Source organism: Dicentrarchus labrax, unplaced genomic scaffold, assembly GCF_905237075.1.
Source record: "Dicentrarchus labrax unplaced genomic scaffold, dlabrax2021, whole genome shotgun sequence".
Taxonomy (NCBI): domain Eukaryota; kingdom Metazoa; phylum Chordata; class Actinopteri; family Moronidae; genus Dicentrarchus; species Dicentrarchus labrax.
The window spans coordinates 28,844,840-28,870,136 of NW_026136705.1; the positions used below are offsets into that span (position 1 = coordinate 28,844,840).

A 25,297-nucleotide genomic window follows, 5' to 3' on the forward strand; every position below is an offset into this window, starting at 1 on the left:
GGTTTTGGATAGAGTGCTCTAAAAGGCCAGCACAGTTAAGACCATTTGCTAGTAGTCAGCATTGGAAATCTGCGTATCAAAGTTCAAGTCAAAGTCAACAAGAAAGATTTGCATGGATGCTGGACGTGTATTTTGTTGAAATTAATAATTTTATGCTGATGTTTTAAATGCTGGTGTGACTGGGCGCAATGCAAAGGTTGTTGCAGGTTTGACTTTATGGATTTACCATGACTGGCTCCATTATACAATAATATGACAGAGCTATGAATTGAACCAGTACAGCCCTGTGTAATATGACATATACAATATAAAAATAACACTGGATTAATACACTGCTTCCCAATGATACTGGTTCCCTTATTGTAATTTTGCCCCATTCTCTTTCTATAAAACTATCAAGCGGTTGACAATTATGTGACTTTAACCAGAAAAGCCCTTAAAAAGTGAAGTGAGTATTGAAGATTAATTAGTGATAGCTCTCTGCTTGAAAACATCACGCATTGTTAAGCAATGAGAACATTGTGAGAGACTAACTTTGGAGTGGTGCCAGTAGAGATGAATGTCACTGAGCGACAGCGGAAGGTCAAATGAAAGCTGAAGTGGCACTTTAAGTGTTTTGTAAATCCAAACATACAAACTCAGTTAGCTCTTTTCATGGGCCTCCTCTAAATTTCACTTCTTTAACTGTTATCATTTAACCACATTTTTGTGGAGCAGGAAGGGAGTGGTGTCTAGTTAAATAAAATATATGTTTCTCCTCTTCAATCACTTTACTTTGCCCAAAATATTCCTTTATCCTTTTTGTAGAGTCTTCCTGCAGGGGTAGAGCAGGGTAATTGAAATCACCCTGTGGTTGTCTCATAAGACTTGAGGCTAATGGCTGTTCTGGTCCCTGTCAGTCAGTAAAGTGCCCTACCTACTGGCTTTTTCTTTTTTTCGACCTGTCTTAAAAGAACAGAAAGGAATGACCTGCACTGCTAGATCCTGCACTGTTACAACTCCCTTTTTTATGACTTTCACTGCGGTCTGAGCTTTTAAGAACATGAGATATCAGTGCTGGGGCATATGTTAATAAATCACTAAACAACAGGAATGGAGTAAAAGGAAAGAAGAAAATAATGGTGAGATAATGGGTCTGTGCATATTAGGAGAGATGGTTGGATTTACATTGGCAAGCATGACAATTGCAACCTTTAAATGATATTTAAGAGAGCCTGATTATTCCTTAAGGTAATTAAGTTAAATTCTGGGGACGTTTAATTAGAAATAAGTCTGCCAGGCAAGGAGCCACAGCCGAAGGCAATTTAAGTAATTCTGCCCTAGTGTCAGGACTCTGGCACCCTAAGCCATTCTCTTTCTTTCCATCTTTCATTTTCTTGCACTCCTTTGTCTTTCACATTTTCAGCATCACCAGAGCAACACCAGGTTTCATTTGCACAATATTGCTGCAGTGTCAGCTAAACAATCTGTGGAATCATGTGACACAGTTTACTAAACAGCTCGCATTTATAGCAGCTAATTAGCATAACATGGTAAAAAAAAAAAGTGATATTGTTAATACACCAATTGTAGTGTCAGTTAAATTGTACTTGCAAAGATACTGGTTATGTCAAATGAAAAAAGATGGATTTTATAAGCGCACCCACCATTGTTTTAGACTGTTTCAGCTACAGGCACCTTTTCACCTGTGGCGAAAATGGATAAAAGCAAATGGCATGCTCCAAATGCTGTGCTGTGACAGGTGAGCCTTTAAGTACCACAGAGTATTGTGTTATGGCAAAAATTGCATCTATCAATTGTAGAACTTCAAAGAGTGTGGAGCCAGTTCTGTAAATAGCAATCCATTCCCAACAAGTGTTGGAAAACAGCATGGGCGCGGGGTTGAGGGGCATTCATCGTTATGAAAATTGTTTTGCCATTCAATAAAACAAGCATATGAGCATCATTTGAAAACTCAGGTATAGAGCGGGTGAATGCTCAGAAAAGGAAGAACTCATTACAAATAAAGTCACAGTACACTGAAAAATAAAACCATGCTGAATGGAGATGGTTTTGTATAGAGACACTGTGGCAAGATCCCATTTAAAAGGAGATGCTGAGTACCCTGAAGAGTGGATCAACAACAGTAGTCACTGGTTCCACTTAGCCCATTTATGCAAGCAAGAGCAATGCTACCACACACCATTAGTCAGTGTGTTTACATGCACTTAAGTAAGTGTGGTACAGTCAGCTTTCTGCATGAAAAGAATTTCCAAACATTGTTATGTAATTATGATATGGGTTTATATATGAATAAAGCCATATTTCCAATGCAGAAACCAGATTTCATATATGTATCATTGTGATGGTTTTGGGGCAGGATAATATGAACCATTATTACAAGTTGTTGTAGTCTAAAACTGTGTCCAGAGTTGGACTAAATCTGAAAATAGAACTGAACATAGGATGTTCCAAGGATATTCTAAAATAAGTCAGTTTCTACAGATGTACACATCAGGTACATTAACTTTGTAATTGCCTGTAATGACACTATAGCTTCTTAACATGTAGGAGCTTCAACAAAATCAGTGACCACAGGAGTTTGCCAATATATACTGATCAGCAGAAACAAAGCCTAGCAAAAAAGATCTGACTGGACGTCAAAAGTCAGTTTTATATGATGTTAATAGCTAGTTCTAAGCCAATCCCTGACCTTGGCACATTGGAACTTTGTTCGATTTGAGCTGACCACTAAGGATGTAATGCGCAGCAGTGCAGAGGTGAAGCTGCTCAGGGCCTTCTACACAGCTTCTGATTAGGACCTTTGTTTCAAAGTCTTTACAAAGCTTGCCGTATGCGCTCTGAGGTGGAGCTGCCTGGCAGGAGGCCTGTTCACCCCTGAGCTCTGCTCAGACTTCTAAAGCTCAGCTACCTTTGATGAAGGCATGAAAGTTGTCACAGTGCCAAACGGTTCTGGCCACCACGGCACATCCACATTTCTTTAATGGAAACTATTCGAAGTCACAGCAGAGCTCCATTTGAGAAGCAACAGCATTGATGCGAGGACTAAATATGGAGAGCCAGCAAAGGAAAAAAGAAACTGGCCCTAAAAATGGTTAATTTATATCCATGGCATAGGGGCTTAAAAGATGCATATGTGCATATAAAAGTTATACACTAAGAATGTGCACACCTACAGAAAGTCACATACACTTTTACAGGCACATTTTGAAAACTATTGCAACACTAGTGACAAAGTAGTGAAATAAAAAATCTTTTAATTGTATAATATGAGTATTTTTATCCCATGGCAAACCTCAAGGTCTATACAATAGTTCCTGATGACCTTTTAGCCCTAAAATAGTGCTTTTCTGTTTGTTCAATAAAATGACAAGTAGCCTATGAAGTGTGTCATTTGCTGCATACCAAAATTGCCTTCACCTCTAGCAGCTTGAATCATTTCCAGGTTCTTCCCTCTGTGGAACAACACCGCTGATGAGGCAGACTGCACCATGAAACTTGATGCTCAGCAGGGGCGTCAAGCTCCAGGGTCCTCTGATGCCCACCAGTCGGGCCTGTGCTGGTGTGTAACACCACACTATTTGGTATAAATGTAACCCCTTCTTCTTGATTTCTGGAATGGTTTAGCTCTCTGAGCTTGTGGTGTTCACTGGTGCTGTGAAATGCCGCATTCTCAAGATATCATTTTGTCTTATTGGTTTAGTCCTTACTCAATAACATATGAAGATTTAAAGGTTTTCTTCTTTTGTTTTCTTTTATGTGGTTTTTATACATGGTTCCCTGTTTTTTCAAAGTGAGTGGAGCAGTGGGCACAGGAGATGTTTTCTTTCCTCTCAGAGGTGACACATGCTGGCCCATTTCCCTGGTGTTTGTGTCACACAGAGGTATTCTTTGTACAGATAACCAATCGATAAAATAGACAGACGAGTGAATATTTGTGAAAAGAACTTTCCCTCCAATCTTCTGCACTACATAAGTGCCTTATTATGTTGCAAGAGGAAATGTATTGATTAATGATTGTGATTTTCTCTTTGTGCACGGAGCCGACCTACCTGGAAGCTCTTTATCTCCCTTCATCCATCTGATGGTGGCGGCAGGCTTACTGCTCATGGCAGTGCAGGTCATCTCTGTCTCGTTGCCCTCGCTCAGGACCTCATCCCGGGCCTCGATGATGGGGTTACCTGGAGGAACTACGACAGGACACACAAATAAAACTCTGTAAACACTTGGGGGAATATAATACTTCTACACCCTGAACACTACATGATGAGAAGACAATAGAGCTGACATTGGAGAGAGACTTTTCTTAAAGTTCCAGTGTGTAACATTAAGGAGGATCTATTGGCAGAAATGGAATATAATATTCATAGGCATGTGTTCATTAGTGTATAATAACCTGAAAATAAGAATCATTGTGTATATGTTACTTGAGAATGAACAATTTTTATCTACAGACAGATTCCAAAAACCTATTTGCTCATGTCCAACCTTTACTACCCATGTAGTTTACATATTTCGTTGTACTCTGTGGTAAAAATTGCATATCTTCAATAGTCAACATTCAAAGTACAGCAATATGTGTAGACTATATGGCAAGTAAAAGAAAGAACTCCAAAATAGCTGACTGACTAGTTATCACTCGATTTACCCATGATAGGTTAATAATTTAGTATCTTCCCATACACTCACAAGTGTCTCACATTTGTTGAGGCATTTCTTCCTAACTGATATTTAATAGAATGTAAAGCACACGATTACTCTAACATGTAATTGACTCCTCAGGCTTTGAGTTTGAATTTTTTTCATGAATATGTGAAGGGGTCACGTTCAAGATATAAGACGGTGATGGTGCTATTCAACAAGCAAAAGTTGATGACAGCTGACCGTGTAGTCATTCAGCATGTGGCTGGTCTAATGGAGCACTATTTTATTCTGTTCATTTTCAAACAATTTAACCTGATTAGAACTTACTTCAAGGAGTCATGTAGAACATAATTCAAACACACAAACTAGTATTGGCACATTATATAATACGGCTCGGCTGTAATTCAATAATATCGTACATCCTCTTTCAGTGAGAGTATTGAGAAGATCATTTTTTGAAAACTCAGTTTGCTCAAGTGAAATTTGATTATCTTATGTGATATGAATGGGATCTGTGATATCTTATGTCATATCAACATTGGATAAATATTCACATTAACATCTTGATATGCATGTTGTGCAGATATAACCCAATCCTAATGCGCACTACTGAAACCACATATACACAAGTAAAATCTTCTTGCATGCATACACATAAACCATGCACACACATACACACAAACCTGCTAGGGAGACCACATGGACACATGCGACTGAATCAAACATACTAGAGAAACCATATACTGTATGAAGTCTACACATGGCACTGAAACTATGCACACACACTAGGCATCCACACAAATACAGTTTATTACACAGACGTGTGTGTGTGTGTGTGTATGTTTTCAGCAGTTTGTATACTTTGTTTACTGAATGTGTATTCGAGTGTGAATTATGACCTTTTTGGCCTTCCATACATGCATAACTCTCTACTGTATATTAGCTTGTTTAAACACTAAAGCATTATGACAAGATTTAATAAGCTCTTTCAAACTTCACTGCTGTCAGAGCCTGCAGTTTTCATTGGGAGCTGTCAACCATGTTGCTCTACATTTGAATCTATATTGTTTTCTACAGTCTAAATGTTGATTAATAGGCTTTACCTCCCTGCTACTAATAGCATTGAGTGTTTGTGTGCATCTGTGTGTGTGTGCGTGTGTTTGTGTGTTTTTCTGTTGTACTTAGCACAGTGATGTCAGCGTAGGCTTCCTGCGGGGGGTCTGTGTAGAGCTGACAAACATATCGACCCTCGTCTGACAGTGAGACATTAGACAGCGACACCCGCAGCTCGTTGTCTGAGAAGTTCACCAGCTGAAAGCGAGCGTCTTTCAATGCTGAAGGAAGAAAAACAGACAATAGTTTTTATAATCTATATGAAATATTACCCATATGGGAGGTACATATATGCAGAGTAAACAGTAAATAATACAAGTAATGTTTTATGGTGACTGGAACATCAAATGCAGTAATACAACACAGTCATCCTTACTTTTTACTTTTTATGTGATTCTTTAAGTATTTAGACTGACACATTTAAACCATGAAGGTTTATGATGCCTCAACTTTAGTTGGCCGAACATAAATGGACAAATCAAAAAGCCATTCAGTAGTCCAGCTTTTGATGGGTATAAGCAAGGCAAGTTTATATATGTGTATAAGATAAAAAGATAAGATAAAACAAAAGGTACAAGTTACAGTGCAGTGCAGTGTAAGATATCAATCAAAAGCCTCAAATTTGATTTATTAAAAGGCAGAGGCAAACAGAAACCTTGATGTAAAAGAAATGAAAGTCGCGGCAAATCTGCAGTTTTCTAAGTTTTTTTTTTTCCACATATGGGTTGCATTTGAAAGCTGTCTCTCCAAGTTTAGTTTTGACTTTGGGGACATAAAACAGAGCCCCAGACAACCTGAGAAGTCTGGATGGTTCATAATGTAGCAGAAGATCAGAAATGTATTGTGGCCCTAAAAAATCTGTGTAGCCATGTTTGTGTAAAAATAAATATATCATACATTTCAATAGCTTTTAAATAGAATCATTAGTAACACCTGAGATTCATGTCCAAATGGCTGCTGTGAAAAAAAGTCTATTAGTCAACAATTAATCACAGAGTAACCCGAAAAGAAACGGAGAGCAAAGCACAAGCGACAATTTACACATGAATAACTCCCTTCTGTTCAGAAAAATGTTGTTTGATGGAGACATGGAGCACATGCTAACAACATGTTTTGTATTAACAGAGGTCTCATCCTTGACCATGTAGTTGGCCTACAGAGGAATTGAGGACAAATCCATAAATCCTGTCTCTTCCTCATTCTGTAGCCACTCTCATCTAGCCTTACCTTGTTTGCCCACCTACCTAAGCACACTCTATCAGCTGTAATGTAGAATGACAGCATGTGGTTAAGATGAAAGCCTACCCGTCTCTATCCGCCTTTGATGTGCTGATAAATTCTGCTCTGATTGACAGCAACTCCAGGCTCTTTGCACTCTGCACTCTCTTAGTATAGATCTGTGTACTCATCCTCTGGCTCTACGTTTTTCTTAAAGCTTAAAGCATTAAACATGGCAACTTCTGACACAGAACACCCCAAAACAGACATAAATAGACAGAAAAACCACTCTGCTACATTATGATTTCACAGATCATGAACAGAAGGAAGACACTCTTGGTGTATGGCCATACAGTATTTGCCTTCAATGTCAAGAGATAGACATGGAGGGATTGAAATAGAGGGGGAGAGGGAGAGATGGAGAATACTAATCACCACAATTGATTTTGTGCATCATTAAACAAGAACATCAGACACATTTTAAGTGATAACATAAGGCAGACTGGAGATGAGTCTTTTTGTCACCACATTAAGGAAAGAGATGTGGAAAAAATCAATTAAAAAAATTCTGTCTCAACATATATAGTATTAATGCTCTGTTTGGCCAAATAGAAAGACTGGTCATACTATGGGTTTTCTGTACCTGACAGAAAGTGCTGCAGCCACTTTCCCACTCCTCTCAGTCTTTGACTATCCTGCCAGAAAGGTCTGCTTACAACACTCGAAACAAAAGAATAAGAAGTATAGACACACCAGAAAAAGTGGGAAAGGAGGCAGTCTGAAAATGCAGCATACAAGAGGGTTACTTTTCCTGCAAATGCTTATTTCTTCCCTACACAAGCTCCTCAAATTCGCCAAAAAAAACTTAAACGGTTGCTTTCCATTAGTGCAGCTATTAGTTTCTTTTATCTAAGCACAATGAAGCCCTTATTGTGGCACATGAATAATATGCCCCTAATTAGTGTAGCTCATTCAAAAGCCTTGTTAGCCCTCATTAAAATGAGAGGTCAGACTCTAATCCTAATGATTTAATTGAATTAAATGTTGCCAGATTCAAACATACCGATGCTGCAGTATGCAGAAAAAGCATACAACCTGTTTTCAGAAGCACAGCTGCTCTATCATATATCTCCACCATACCAGCTGCTACTGTTATGGTGGAGTTATATGATAGATGGATTGCTACCTTCCTGCAAGCAAATTTAAAACATACGCGGCTCATGCAGGGGGTGTGGCCTTGTTGGATATCAACCAGAGTGACAAACTGACTAGCGCTCAGTGTAGCAGGAATATAGCTGCCAGTAGTATTTTGCTCTTTAACAGTCTACAAAAAGATTTAAATCAATAAAAATGGTCTGAAGATCACCAAAAACAGATAAGGCCAGGTTTGCAGTGAGGAATATGGCATAAAAGATAGTGTCATCAGCATGAAACTGGACATTTCAGTTAGGAAATAAATGTAATTTTTGTATAAAGTAAAGAGCAGTGGCCTAATATTGATCTATGTGGGACACCTTTATCAACAATTTGTGGACTTTGGAATTTGTGGTAGATTTAAGGGCCTCAGCAACCATAGTTTGAAATTTAGAACTGAATAACCAACATAATTTAATCTCTCTTTTAGAGCTAAATCGTCCTGTTATATGCCAGTGTGTTTCACCTTTTCTCTTTTCAAATATTTCAAATGATGTTGAGTGAGGTTGAGGTCTGGTGAGTCCAGAGGGAAACCTATGTGAGCCAGCACAATTTTAAAGAAGAGATGGATTGTAACCATAAAGTTCAACCAAGGAAATGGTTTGGAAACTACATTCCTTCCATTAAGGCATTACGGTCAATCACCTTTTGACTGTGTTTTTACCAAGAGTAGAGTATCTTTGTTGGTTTGGCTCTGTGTCTTGGATAAAGATGCTTTTCCGTCTCACAGATGTCAGCTTGGTGCACTGTTCTACAGATGCTGTGATAAATTAAGGTCCGCCTGGAGCTTTGAAGGAAATTACTTGTAAATATCTTTCCAGCCGGCATCATACTGCACTCTCAGAAAATATTTTAGTTGCAACAGTACTTTAGCGGTCAGGGGCCCTCAAGTGCCTCACTTAGCTCTTTATACTGGTTTGAGCAACAGGAAAAATCATGTTAATGTTGCTTGTTATCTGTTCAGCAGTGAGTTGTCCCACTCCCACCATTTTTGGTTGACATGGAAGCTAACATAGCTGTTTATTAGAGGCAGTAAACTGAAGGTATGCTGATTTAAGAGTTCTGTAAGTTAACTTACAACAACCTGTACAGGTGCACTGATCTTATCCACGCTAGTTGCCATTTTCTGTTGCTGTTTTTCGTGGATGTAGCTAGGTATTGCACTAGCTATGTAAGGCAATGATGTACCGTTCCTTAATCCTGGCTCTGAAAATCTGTAAATCTCAGATTGGTCGATTCTTTCTATCAACCAGTGAAAACAGTAGTCAGTCATCACAACAGCAGACTCGCTGACCAAATTATAGATGCTGGTTTTGATTCAGAGCTCTGGACTACAAATATTTTATAATACAATAACAACAATTCTGGAATAGGCTGCAACGTTAAACAAAAAGGAATCTAAGTTCTGCAATTGGACTCAGGAATGCACAAAGAACTAAACCACTTGTTCTTTTGACAATGGAATAACCTTCCATCAAATTTTGTGGAAATTTGTTGCCAAAATTGTTAAATATCTTGCCCTTTATAACAAACACAACCAAATTAACAAGCAAAAAACTCACAGTGTTTCCTGGCAAACATCCATCAATATTTGACTGAAATATTTGGTGTGTCAACAATTTGACAAAATCCTTGCCAATCAGATATAATCCATTTCACAAAAGTATTTCTCAGAGATCTCATAATCCTCTTATGCATCACTTCTAAATAAGGCATTGTGGTATAAGCATGAGGTGAATGAATAAATACTTTCCAATACACAATAAGGAAATATTGAGGCACGGTGTCAAGGACACAGTTTCCCAAGCTCAAGGTTTGGGACAACAACACTGTAGGATTAGATATAAAAGGACAGATGATGAAGAACAGCCGTGTTCACACAGCAGGGATGAACACAGTGGTACATTTCAGGCTAAAAAAGTGGCAGTCCTGGCAAAGAGAAGGTGGGCTGGACAACACTGCAGTTCTTTTATTGGTACGTCAAAGCACACTAGAATACATATTTCACTCCTCTGTGTGTACTTTGGACAAAAAAAGAGGATGACCTTTAGCTTCATGCTCTTTTTGCCCTTCTTCTCTTGTTCTATCATATCTGATGGCGTGAGAAGGACATCACAGATGTCTGACAAAGGTAATTGATAGTCAAGTCTTCAGAAAGGAAGTCTGTCCGAACTCTGAAAGGCTATAAATTATCTGATCTGTCAGTTTTTACAGCTGATGGTGATGAAGCTAATTTAAAAGCAGTGATAAGACAGTACAGAGCTGTCCTGAAGTACAGCCAAGGAGACTTTGTGAGGAAGCTGACAAAGTCTAACTTTTCCTCTCCCTATTCAAATTACTGAATGCAGTGTCACTGGGCATACTGATTACTGCTGATAAACAGTATGCCAGCTTTAATGAACCCTATTGTTCTGTATGCAGTGAGCACTCCATGCATTTCTGTTTTTAATAGTGTGAATATGCACCACTCCACTCCAAACAGAGGAAAACTCGGAAAAGATCCAGCAGAAGAAAACAAGTTCAGTGTCAACATCGAGTGCTAGAGCAGTAACCAGTGTAACATTAGTGCAGTGTAAACCTGTAAATGTGTGGATTAATGGGTGGATGGATGGGCATCTTTGAGGATATGTTTGGATTTCAGCAGGGATCTTTGAAAGTCTACAGTCTTGTTAGTACAAAATTCCATCTTTGCATATGAACAAACCATGTTTTCTTGCTAAACAATGGTAAGATATTCAAGTGATGAAGCAGTACCGATAGAGCAGGATCTACGAATTTGGCAGTATAGCCAATCATAGTCTGTTAATGTGTTAGATAATCTGTAAACACAGGGCCCTGAGCAGATATGACAGTCCGAGTACATTTGGCCCCCACACCAGTATAGAGAGGAGGAATGATTACAACTCTTTAAATGTACATTATTTATTGATAGACTTTATAAAATGTGAGTCTATCCTATAATGTTTGCATTAGACCCTGTACGCCTGCAATCACGTCCCATCTCATATTACCAGTCAGCATTTTTAAATACTAAATGGGTTGCGCATGGATATCACTTTTCAACCTGAGCTGGTCAAAGTGCTTTCCAAAGCCTCTCATTCACCCACCCCACACACACACACACACACACACACACACACACACACACACACCAACCGTGTGAGGCACCTGCCTGCTCATCGGGGACAACTGGAGGTTTGGTGTCGTACCCAAGGACACTTTGACATGTAGACAGGAGGAGCTGGGAATCATAATGCCTCGTAATAATAATTGGCATGGCCAAAATAGGTTGTTTTTCAAGAAAATGTAATAAACACAGGTCATCACAAGTGTTTGACTAAATAACATCTGGCATTGAGGACTTGAGTTTTTCTGGTCTCTCCTTCTAGTGTTAACCCTTTGACTTAAAGGACTTAAAAGCCTAAAGAAACAAAGCATTTAACTGTTGATTAAAGATTAATTGACCATTTATTGATTAATTGTCTTCACAAATCTATGGCCAGTACAAAATGATGGCTAATACAATGAGAGGGTGTTCTGTATTTGACTCATTTCAAAATTCTCTCCCAACACACATTTCATGTTTTAAAGTTATCATAAATATCTACAAGTTACATTCAAATAGAGAGAAAATAGGAAATGAGTCCCAAAACAGGCTGTGAAACACAAGTTTTCATCCATTAAGTTTGATCTCACCACTGAAATGTAGCTGACAGTGAGAAGATGAGTCATGTGGTGAAAACTGAGATCAATACATCCTCTAATGGCTCTTTCTCCCCTTTTTCACCTCTGCTGACTGCATGATTTTAATTCATCTTGCTTTTTCTTTCCCTTCTCTTGATTCATCGTCATTCTTTCTCTGCATTTCATTTGAATAGTTTTTTTTTCTCTCTAGCTCCAGCCGAGGATGACTCCCATCCAGAGAGAGCAGGAGATGATGAGTGTGCCTCGCCTAAGTGGCTGCAATCAATTGTGATTAGTGGCTGCCGCTACTTTTTGAGAGGAGCACATCAAAGTTTTATTATTGGGTGTCAGAGTGGGTGAGACGGGGTGGGGCGGGGGTAATTACATTCTTACAACCAACCTCCTCCCTACTCTAGGTGAAGTCCAGACTTCCAATTCAACATGCTGTAGTCACTACTTAAATCCAGAATATCGGAGCATTTAGCATTGTTTCAGCAGTTGTTAAGACTCATGGGGGCTTTTCTCTCTCTGGCACAGCTGATTTTAATCAAAGAATTGCCTGTTCTCATGTTCCTTTTAGTATTACATTTATATTTTGCATTGTTAAAATTATATAATCCTCCAAGATTCCCTTTTCAAGTCAGTGACATTATCAATCACATTTTTTTTCTGCTTCTATAGAAGTCACTCCTACTTTGGGCACAACTTTTTCATTAAAACATTTCTTAAGCATAATGTTGATATTCCCCAGTATATATATTTATATCATTCCAATTTATTCATATTCTATTTGCTTTAGATGCATCCTATTATTATTTGCTGCAACTGTCGACTTTCCCCAAGGGGGATCTTTTTTAATTCAACATCCTCATCTTAGTTTACGGATTTCATTAACTTTACCATGCTTTGATTTGTTTTTTTCTGTAAAATAACCTCACCAGTGAAAAGGTTCATAAGTTTGCTTTCAATACATGTGCATTTAGTTATTTCCTTGTACTGACTGCCAAAGTGATGTTGTGCAATTAGTGCAAAAGTTTTCATTTTTTAGTCGTGAGTAGCACCTGTCATCTGGGTACCTTTCTACATTCAACTATGTTTTTGATATTAACATTAACCAAATTACATTTATTTGCCAATTCTGCAGCTCTGTCTAACTTTGAGCCTCTTTTAGCTCAGTGTTTTTGGTTTACAGGTTATATATATATATATGAAATTATTAAGGATTTATTCCCACCAAACCCAAGTTGGTGATTCTTGAACAGTAGAAAGACTAACAAAGACATTTTTGATTAGTTTTATTTTGTTCTGACTACTTTGAATGAAGTTACAATGTTGATGATGATCTGTAAAGTAAAATTACAGTTTTGGTCTATGCAGTCTGGCGGCAAGTGATCGCTATATTACGGCTGTTTCTGGTTAAACGAAAGGTCTATCTCTGTAGGGATCCTTTCCATGAAATCCTTGAAATACTGGCTTATATTGTGAGATATAGGGGCAACACACCTTCCAGTTATTAACATTTATTATTTATTTTCTTTGTGTAATTTACAAAACCTTTGGGTGATAGTCATAATTTAGGTGTTATGTCAAATATATCACCTGTTAATAATGTTATCTAATTAATATTATAAGAAATGGAAACAGAAATGTGTAATCTCATCAATGCAACATTAGCTGTTGACAGATCAGTTGTGTCTATAATTGTTAAAAGAAAAATGAATGTTTCCCTAAAACATATGGCAATTTGAGCTACACCCTACCAGCTGGGTGTTTACTTCTGACTCTGAATGGGGAACAACAGTATTCACATATTAAACAGGTCAGTGTGCCATGGAAACGTCACCATCTGTGCTGGGGACTGGTGAAAACAACCATCCATACTAAAGCATCATATGTTTGTCTTGTCACAGAAGTTAAGTGCTATCGCTTAGTGTGGTGTGAATAAGGGGACCCAACGTTCTCATACTACTTTTCTGGTAAAACATCTGTGGACAATAATATACAGTTTACTCAAGGCAGTATAGGGGTTGCAGGTTACTAAAGCTGCACCAAAAAAAGTCCTTAAAGGACCACTTCACCAACTTTACACACTCATAGTAGGGCAGTACTATTCAGACTGTGCAAATAGTTGTATAATACAGGTAGGGGACAAATAAAAGGAAAAAGCAACATAAAATGTCTTATTAAGCCAACAGCTTTTATCCTCCAAGTCTCTGGACTCTATTGTTATTCTGTCATTTGTTGTTTTGATGATGGTGGAGAATGATGCCAGAAATTTACAATATCAATCTGAGCCTGTCGGTGGCAAAAACAAGCCCATCTAACTCTGTGTATTTAAGGTTTTTTTTCTACCAAACAAGAGTTGGTGATTCTTGGAACAGTGGACAGTGGGTTTCAGTGAGTTTTATTTTGTTTCTGTCCAGTTTGAAGTGCGTTTTTTTGATTATCTGCAAGGTAAAATTACTGGTTTTGTCAAGGGAGTCTGGAGGGCATAGAACCCAGTTACAGATGCTGTGCTCTAGTACAAAATCTAGCAGCAGCAGCATCCAACAGCAGTTAAAGTAAACAAGTCACTGGTTAAGAAAGTCAAAATATTGTAACCAAAGAGCTAAATGTTTTGTAAATGAGGAGTTGGTGGAGACCAAACTGGAGTAAAAATGAGGATGATATTGGATATGCATTTGTCAGGTGGCCAGAAACATGACTACAAAGCAATGGCAATATTGTTTCAAATATTAAACCACTAACATAAGACAATGATGTATCAGGGTGTAAATCCAACAAAATGCTATCATATTGAAAGACAGATGCAGAACATGAAGAGCTGCTTGAAATATTCGAAGCCAAGAGCGAGTCGAATGACTCGTCTATCTCAGCCAGCCTGTTCCACTTGGACTCCCTCCTGCTGTTTCTACTTGACATTAACATGCTAGACCTCTTTCAAGTGTTGAGAGGATCTAACAGTTACTCCTTGTTAAAGATCCTGGTCACATGAAAAAAAGCATTTCCTTTTTGCCTCAAAAAGAGCCAAAACACATAATTTAGTATGAGTAATGACCTGACAGTAAGGTCAATGTGTGATATTTTTCCCTGGGTTTGAGTGCAGAACACAGCCTTTTTGATTGCCAAGGATTCACAGTGCGACACTGCTGCCTACTCATGCTTCAACATTCATCATGGTTGTGTAACAATACCACCATGAAACCGTCAGTCTTCAATGGGGCAGCCTTTGTAATTGTTGACCCATCACGATTCAAAATTTGGAAAAATAGCGCTTCAGTACGTTTTTTCACATCAAGTTATGTTGTTCATCTCAGTAAGCTCAGTTGCTTGCCCCATTTTTTTATTAATTAAAATAATAATCAGGTCAAATTTAGTCTCCTTGCTAAGTCTAATAGTGTTCCTCATGTGGGAATATTTATATATATATATTTTTTTTCTTTTTCAAGTTGCCTCATTAAGCTGTTTTTACATAAAGACTTCTACCCTGAACCTTTTGCTGAAGCCCACCAAGGTTCAGGGTAAAAGTCTTTAACTGGACATATCACCCACTGCTGCAAGAGCTGCAACTCCTCCCCTCCTCCACAGGAGAACAAGGCCAGTGTGTGAGTGCTACTCTTAGCCTTTTCATACAAATAACCCTGTTAATGTGTATTCAAAGAAGAAAATACTTTGCTTTAGTGAATTGATGTCGGAAGAATGTGGCTGTGTCCTCATGTACAGCATGTTGAAAACAAATGAGGGGGGATGAGGCATCCCACAGTGTAAACTAAGCAAAAGAGATATGAGAGATCTGTTTACAGTCTCTAGTATAAAGGCTGCAGTATTAATAGATGCTTGTGCATCTTTGTTTGTTAACCGTATTCATACTACAAGGCCAAACAGTTTGGCACACATGCAGTAAGCAGTGTGATGCAGTTAGCCAGAGCAATGGTGGAGATTTGGCCAAGCATGGGAACATTTGAAATACTGGCTTATATTGTGAGATATAGGGGCAACACACCTTCCAGTTATTAACATTTATTATTTATTTTCATTGTGTAATTTACAAAACCTTTGGGTGATAGTCATAATTTAGGTGTTATGTCAAATATATCACCTGTTAATAATGTTATCTAATTCATATTATAAGAAATGGAAACAGAAATGTGTAATCTCATCAATGCAACATTAGCTGTTGACAGATCAGTTGTGTCTATAATTGTTAAAAGAAAAATGAATGTTTCCCTAAAACATATGGCAATTTGAGCTACACCCTACCAGCTGGGTGTTTACTTCTGACTCTGAATGGGGAACAACAGTATTCACATATTAAACAGGTCAGTGTGCCATGGAAACGTCACCATCTGTGCTGGGGACCGGTGAAAACAACCATCCATACTAAAGCATCATATGTTTTTCTTGTCACAGAAGTTAAGTGCTATCGCTTAGTGTGGTGTGAATAAGGGGACCCAACGTTCTCATACTACTTTTCTGGTAAAACATCTGTGGACAATAATATACAGTTTACTCAAGGCAGTATAGGGGTTGCAGGTTACTAAAGCTGCACCAAAAAAAGTCCTTAAAGGACCACTTCACCAACTTTACACACTCATAGTAGGGCAGTACTATTCAGACTGTGCAAACAGTTGTATAATACAGGTAGGGGACAAATAAAAGGAAAAAGCAACATAAAATGTCTTATTAAGCCAACAGCTTTTATTCTCCAAGTCTCTGGACTCTATTGTTATTCTGTCATTTGTTGTTTTGATGATGGTGGAGAATGCTTTCTAAAGATTGCTTTGTATAGTAGCTTTGTGTCATTTGTTGCACCGCAGTTGACACGCAGTAAATGTGTCACACAGACATAGAAAGTAGTCAAGGTGCAGTTGTATGGTTGTGCTGATCTAAGGAGCCAATGTGATAATTTTTTTCTTTCTTTTTCTTTTATGGCGAGTTGAAGCATGTCTAAGATAGAAAATAGCCCAGTGGCACACTCACTACAAAGATCTTACAGTCCAGAAGTCTTAAGGACAGATGCGTCTTCACATCCAGCACACACTGTATGGAATATCCCATTGCTATTTGCTGAGATGAGATCAAGTGACTGTGAAGTGGTACACGTCATGTTCATACTCATCACACCATTTACTGTATGTTTCTCCACTCTTTTACTCAGGCTTTTCCTTTAATCTGTCACCTGTCTGTACCTTCTGTGGCCCCGGACATGCTTTGTCAACTCTGGTAAAATATCCCCTTGTTATGTCATCAGGGGTTATCTCAGATTGGGCTTTGGGACTACTTCTAGAAGGAAAGCACTCCACTCCCAAACTGCAGAAGAACATGCGCCACACTCCAGTTGTGAGTCAAGGAGTTTGAAAGATGTGGTTGTTTACCAGGCAGTGAGGCTTAATTGCATTATGGGAAATGCATGCTCCAGTGTTGTTTGAGCTTGATTCATATTGGATATCACAAGCTGTTTACCAGCATCTGGAGTAATTCCATAAAGATAGGATAAAATCCCTTTCCTGAATCTTGTGGACATCTGAACTTTTGAACGATTTAAATGAACTGAGCAGAATGTTATGATTCACAGAATGCATCAGATCTACTTTGGGTGTACATAAAGCTCAACGTTGGGGCGACCAAAAGCACTTCTTTCTCTCCATCTCACACTCACAAATATAATCCACCACTGTGGATTCAGACGGAGATGGCAGATGTGATATTTTGAAGGGGCCAATGTTGTTTGGAGGCTACCTAGTGGAGTCCATGTCATAATGAAGCAGTGCATCTGCGCCGAAGATGCCTGGGAGGGATCACAGGAGATCAAGGAGCCCCCTCCCCCCCCGTCAAAGAAGAACACCTTGCCCTTGACAGCCAGCTTGTGGGAGTCGGCTCACAGTGGCTGGGCAGAACAGCGGATAAATACCAAGCTCGGTTTAGCATACGCATGAGGGCTTTCAGCAAGTTTGCCCTTGTAAAGTATGTAGAAGGTGTGTTTGTAAGGCGGCGAACATGACTAAGAAGGGGGTGGTGAGTGTGGAAGAGAGCCTGACACTCACCTCACAGGGGGCCAGGATGTCTCTGCTGGATCAGAATATAGAAAGAACTAAGTCATGAGTGCATGTACAGTATGTGTTTGTTCCCCAGCCTGAGGTGTTAACTCAAGAAAACTGCCAAAACATATTAAAGATGTACTGTAACTGCACAGCAAACAGGCAACAGCTCTAGAAATGCCATAGCATGTGAGAAAGATGCAGCCATCTATGGTGAACATGGAGCTATGAACACTGATGCAAATTCATTCAAAAAGCAGTGAACTGCGTTGAAACAAACTGTGTGCATATAGTTATGTCAAAATGAGGTATGAAATTAAACACTACAAGACATTTTAGAATGGGGATTGGGGATGGGGATGGACATTAAACTTAACTAATACTTACACTAACACATATTTTTTCACTTGTATCCATACCACATAAGTCCTCAGATCCAATCAGCTTATCAAGTTCTCATGGCTATCATGTTAGCAAATAATAGTGCCAACATCCACATCCAGCAAACACAGAGAAATATTTATCATTAATTTGAAGTCATGTTTGAATTTCAAGTCCACATCCTGATGGATGTTAGTCCAGTACTCGCTCTCTGTTTGGCTCTGGTTTTGTTACATGTCAGTCTTCTGTATTGTGCTGAGCAGTGGGCTGTAAAATCCCCGGCTGCATATGATGTGTTTATTTTTTTAAACTCATCCCACAAAGGGGTCTGCCTAAGTGATTTTTCAAAAGGTGTTCTCACTCTCACTAGTGCATTTGGGAAACTGTGCTAGTGACTGCTGTTGGCATGGCAATATCACTGTGTTAATTCCCACAACTGATCCCCATGATTGACTGAGACTCCAGAAATGGACTTGTTATTTACTGCATGTATTTAAATCTTGGTATTAATGCCTCAAACTGTTGGACCAGTGGCAGGAGTTACAACACATTCTCATCCCAGGTTGTCAAATACTGACGCCGTTTTGTCACACCCCTCTGCGCCCCATATAGAAGCACCATTACTGCAGCAACAAGTCACCTTATGAAACATAAAACTTTAAAGAGTAACTAAGCACCAAAATCAATTTTTTCTGCTGAAGACCAATGTATATGGGTATAGATCATGTACCCCGGGCTCCTGGGTGGAAGTCTTGTGTTTGCCACAGAATTATGTGTTAACATTTTTCCTTAACATTTAACATTTGTTAACATTTACTTTTTTTACATTTTAGTTAAAGTGAATTTCGAGCTCCATTAAATGTTACCTGGCAATGATACAGGGTGTAACAATATCATTAAAATTTAAAATAAAAACAGCATTTCTCTTTTTCTTCCTGTTCAAACTCTCTCCTTTCATCAGATGTTGGACAATGCACCTTTGTTTAGTGCTAATGTGTGGGAGCAGGGTCAGACACACACACACACACACAAACAGACACATATTAGCTTAGTACAGGTCAGGCTGAAAGAGCAGGGAGAGGAACGGTAGCTAAAACAGCTAACAATAGCTAAAATGACATAAACCCACATTTAGTTTTTCTCTGAAAGTAGAATGAAATGGTAACGCAGAAAGCGCTTTAACATCGGAGACTGTGTGGTTCACCTCCTGCGCCCCATGTGTTCAAGTTTTGAGTTGTCTGAACATAACCATAAAAGAGTTTGCTGTAATCATGCTGTAGTTTTTTTTTTGCAGGTAAGCAAATGAAATACATGGATGTGAACATTTTGGAAATTTTTTCTCACTAAATCCATTTCTATCACAACAGATTTTCTCATGCAAATTACTTGTATAATAACTTTTAGACAGGGTTGGAAAACTAATGAATCTGTAAGCACATTTTTTCCCACAACAATCTCTGTGCATTTTGAACTTAGAACATAACACTGCTGTTATACACTTACAGAGGTCAATAGTATTTTATAGTGAAGTCAACCATTCTCACAAAATTGGCTTTTAAAAAAACATAATTAAAGAAAAAATAAACCTGGTAAGACGGAGCAAAGAACAGAGTATGTCCAGCCAAACACAGCTAATTAGAGCTGTGACACGATAATTGGGCAGGATAAGAATAAACATAACAGGTCATTAAATGTTTAGGGATATGAGCTGCTTTTATTAAAGCAGACATGCTGAAAGCTGAACATGTTTGGTAGATTGTATTAACCTCATTCTGTATTAATCCTGATGCAGACATGTGGGTCAAACTTAATGTAGCTCCCTGGAAGCGCAAGTAATGCAAGAGAATATTAATTAATGTTATACAACTTTACTGCTGGCTCCATTCTCATGTTTGGTTAAATGATACATTTTATGATATTTGTCATAAGCTTTGTCTTCCAACTATGGCTTGACAAAATTTTCCCAAATCGTAAATGATATGTCAAATGTCTGTCTAATTTTATAACTGCTTGCAAAATGAACCCGTGAAACTGACATAAATAAATGCCTCACTGGGATTGATTTCCATGTCATCTGATCACATCAAACTGCTTCAGATTATAATTAAACACACACTATATCAATCGCATAAAGACACGGCAGTACTGAATGATTTTTCTCTTGCAGCAGACAGTGTCTGCTTCCAGCTACAGCCCACTTTCTCCTCTGACAGCCATACAATAACCCCTTAGATGGTCTTTTATAGACAAGGTTTTCCTAAACAGCTCCGACTGTACTTTATATTAACTGCAGGAAGGTTATCTGGAATGTTAGCTGAAAGTATAACTATGCACACTTTACTGTCAGACTGTGTTATCCTTTTGCATTAAATGTAAATATGAATAAAGTTGTCATTGTTTCAAAAATGTCACAAAGATACATTCCCGTTCTTACAGTATACTTATTATACATTTATTTCTGTATAACGTCCACCCCCATAGCACAGTGCTAGGTCAAAATGAGTCAGTCCACTGGACTTTTATTGTGAAGTTAAAGACGTTTTGTTATGGAAGCTTTCTTAGCTTTAAGGCCGCATTCATGCCATGCTGGCAAAATGGGAGAAATGGGAAAACCTCTTGTTTGTTATTGCGACTTGGGAGCATTCAGACATTATTTCAATATCATTAGCCGCGTAGTTGCACCGGAAAGCTAATTAAGCCTAAACTGTCTACATTTTTAATTATGTTTCATTTTGTAGTGGAACAAACACTGACCCAGTGTTCAGGCATTGTCAGCCAAAATACTGAACAAACAAACCGACTACAAATAAAAACTACTTATGGGAAAGAAAGCCAAACAAAAACATCAGTTGAAGTTCATGTTGGTATCTCATTATTGCAAAATGAAGGAACATTCAAACTGAAATTGGCTGCTTTAAGGACGGCTTTGAATGAAACATGCATATAATTGGCGGTTGAGACTTGGGTTATGTCCATGTCAGGGCTGTTTTTCTCCAGTCAAAACAAAGTAAATTTACTTACCCAAAAAAGCATTTAAATATACAAGAAAATGCGTTAACTAGATGTTGTATAATACTCACGTCTCATGTCTCTGAAGTAAATTGTCTGTCTGTTGGGGTTGAGCAGCTGGATAACGGAGTCGTCATTGTTCTTCACCCGACAGCTGATGATCGCCATCTCGCCCTCCACCACCGACACATTGTCTGTCACCAGGTTCTGACTCACCACTGGACAAAGACAAGAACACAGATTACCACTGGTGCAACAAAGCTAAAAAAACCAAAAACCCAAGGCCATTACAATTCTGACATAACAGTGTTTTTTTTGTTCGCAATACCCGTATTTAGTATACCATTATCTGTTCAACCAAATATATTATCTGTATTTGTATCTGTTGGCGGGACTAACCGAAAGTAAGCCTAAATTTAAGCCTGGAATTCCTATTGGTTAATCAGAAGTTGCTAAATACATTTTTGGGGTTTTAAAAAAAATTAATGTTGCTATATTTACAAGTATGGACATTGGCACAGTTTGATGATACTCTGATGATACTTATCTGTACCACACTCGCTCAACTCAATTGATTCCTACATAACACATAATTGCAATGATTTTCAGATGTGTTCATGGAAACCAGAGGGCAGATGTGGCAACAGACATGATTAGCACACATGGGATTAACAAGAAAGGTGGGTGAGAATCTATCCAGCAAACATTATCTATCCGTCTATCTCGATCAAATCGGGGCCACACAGAGAGACAACACAAAAGATTCAAATGATTTCTACCTGACCAAGTACAAAACCTCAATATAATTTGACAATTTTGTTAAATGACTGCACAGAAAAAACAAAATCAGTAGAACACATAACAACAACTCAGAATCTTCAAAGAATGTTAATGATATTGATAGGACAGTGTTTCTCAACCAGTAAGTCGATGTCACGGGACGATTAACAGGGCGGGAAAGCAGTACAAAACATTCTTCTACTCGCTGCTTTTTCTTGTAAATTACTGGGTACCAGCTTAGGACATTAACATCGATTCAAATCATACAGGGAAAATGTGGTCATAAGCTGTAACAATAGCTCTCAAACACTGTAGATGTTAGAATGCTCTAGGACACCTTTATGAAAAAGGATCGATGGATTCAATAAGCATTGTTTTGGCTTTAAAAGTGTTTTTTAAAAAGTTTTTTTTTTACCCACAATATATCACAAACATTATTCTCCATTCTTGAGTTTTTGGGTGTAATATAACATTTAATGAGTGCAGCAGGTGGTGTATGAATACCTCTTAATGTGTGTCCATGGGAATAAATAGAACTGAGTGATCAGGAAAACTGTTCAACAAGCCTGTGGGCTGAGAAAAATTGGTCGCAGCCGTCATCGGTCATCAGCCGCCCCTTGCTGCACTTACTTGGTTCTCAAACAATATCTCAGCCTGAAGAGTGAAAAATGGATTCTTTATAGCTCTGTGCTACTTTGATTTGAGAAACTACAGTAATAACATATCAGACTTTGCTTTGGGGGTGCATCCATTGTTGGGGTTGATGGTAAGTCTTGAGTGGCTTTGGTTTATTTTAAATGATCACCACAAAACCATCGCTTGGCAGCTTGCCAGTGGTGGCTGCTAGTTATGTTGGTCCCCAGTGCAACATTTTTATAGTGAGGCACACAAGTGCAAACACACTCGCACACTCTAGGCTACATGGAGCCCTAGACAAACACAAACAGGCAGTAAAAAATAAAATCAACAATTTAGGAAATCAGCTAACTATATTTGAAATGTTTATGCTACTCATGCCTCACTAGCAGAGAGATAGGACTGCATGATTCATCAGGCAAAACTGGAAAAAGGTGCTGTGAGTTATGCAAGAGCACACACAGTAGGCGTGTATTAATACGACTGTTCTGCCCAGCAGCTCAAAGACACACTCAGCAGAGACCCACCTCAGAAATGATAACAGACAGACACAACAACCAATCACAAAAGCTGAATCATTCTGAACAAACCTATTTCAGTGGCTTTTGGCTAGCCTTGCATTGTGCAAACTCCTGCACACTGCCCCTAATGCCAACACCAGACTACAAGACATTTGTGTGTTTCCAGATGGTCAGGTGATCACGGTCTGTGACTTGGCCGAGGCATGTCCAACTACATGTTGAGCCAATCAAACAGACCAACTGCTTGTGGATTTTCATGACCTGTGTGACGACCAAAGGTAATCAGACAGGAGGGGCTAGAGGCAGCCTTCTAGGATTATGTAGGTCTGCAAGCCTGTTATAGATGTGGTCAAACTATTGCAGGCAAGAGGATATCTGAGAGACACAGCAAACAGTATTAAAAGACAGATTTGTTCCTGATGCTCTACGCATGTCAGATCAGACTATTTCCAGCCTGATATTGTGTAATCTGAGACCGGCAGTGAAAACCCAGTCCCGGTCTTTGATGCTCTCAGAAGATGAACAGCCAGCCAATTCAGTCTCTGCTGCCCAAAGCTCCTTTTGATTAGCTTTAATTTGGAAAAGGATCACATTGCACCAGCATCCCACCTTATAAATATGACAGCTATTATAAACAGATGGTTGAATATGAGGCTACAACTTACTAATGTGGTCGGAGGTTCTTGTAAATTACTTTCACAATCATTAAATTCATGTTTGCTGTTTGTATGTTGCTGTTGCTCTGTATATCAAGATGCAGGGGGAGTGTGGACTGCTGGAATACACAAGATCATATAAAGAGGCTGCCGTTTCCAAGCTTTCAATTGAGGGTGAAACAAAACTTATGGATAAAGTCTTTGTAATTCCCCCATATACTTTCCTCCTACATAGTTACCAAAATAGCATCACAAATAACATCTTCTCAGAGAGGCTAAAAGGACCGACTCGGGGTGGAGAGGGGGGTGAGAAGCGAAAGAAACGAAAAGAACGCAGGAAACATCAACGGCTAATTTGCATGCCTCAGTTGTCAAGCACCTCTAAATATCCCTGCCATTTAGGAGACAAGGAGGATGAGGTGGGAAGAGAGAAATTGCATCCTCTGATGCTGACAGATAAGGATAGACAGCTCAACAAACGAGATTCAAATCAGCATCCCTTGGTGGCCCGAACACAGCCCTAAATAAATGAACCTCGCTGTCTTTAATATTCAAGACTGAACCTCATTTTTCAAACATGTGCAGAGGTGGGCGGTAGGGTGGGCATCTGGTTATGATAATATGCTAACATACTACAAAATGCATTTCAAGGCATCTGCTGAAGGTTACAAGGCAGCAGCAGGGTGCTGCAAGGTGTCTGCTAAGTTGTGTTTTAGGCCAGTGGAGGTAGTAGGAAGGACTTCAAACGGTGGCTGCCCTGTCAACTCCTTAATTGTTCCTGTTGTGCTAAATAAACAACTCTGACATGCTGGAAGATGGTACGTGGAGGCGGGGGGCTTTACACTAATTAATGGCCAACAACAACCATGTGCCGTGGGCACCTAGGACACTGTCAGAGGGGCTACAAAAAAAGCACTTCTGACATCTTGGTGGGGAAAGGCTGTTTAAAGCTGCAAGATGAAGCTTTTCTTAGTAGTTTTGGCATGAAAGTCTAGAGGGGGAGGTGTGTCAGAGGGCCAACTTGAAGTACCAAAGAAAAAAAACAAAGCTTGTAAGTAGAACAGTTTATTATCGGACAACCTTTCATGCTGCTGTCTATTGAACATGACCTGCGGCTGCCTTCACAAAGACTTTTTGCCTAAAAAGACCATCCCTTTGCATGTTTTAGTCCATTTAATACGAATCACATGCACTTTTTGAAAACTATGCTGCTATGTTTTAGACATTTGAATGTGTTACTATTCCAGTTGCCATTCATTTAATTTAATTTTATAATATATCACAAAACTTGCTTAAATTATGAGAAACAAACACAAGGAAACAATGAGATCTAGATTGGTAACAAGACAGAGGGGATGAGCGTGGGACAGAAAAGCTTGTGCAGATATGAGTCAAGGTCAGAGAAAAAGGTGCTGTTCGGGGT

The 25,297-nt window shown here is 38.9% G+C and overlaps 1 protein-coding gene across 5 annotated transcripts in view; it reads right to left on the reverse strand.

Moving 5' to 3' along the window:
• Window positions 1-25,297, reverse strand: part of cadm1a (cell adhesion molecule 1a) — a 382,815-nt gene that overhangs the window by 71,979 nt on the left and 285,539 nt on the right. For all 5 annotated transcript variants that reach the window (XM_051402032.1, XM_051402035.1, XM_051402034.1 and 2 more), the window contains 3 exons: window positions 21,353-21,499; window positions 5,826-5,978; window positions 4,053-4,190 (listed from right to left, as the gene is read on the reverse strand). In XM_051402032.1, coding sequence (XP_051257992.1) covers window positions 4,053-4,190; window positions 5,826-5,978; window positions 21,353-21,499 — 438 coding nt within the window. The remainder of the gene's footprint in view (window positions 1-4,052; window positions 4,191-5,825; window positions 5,979-21,352; window positions 21,500-25,297) is intronic.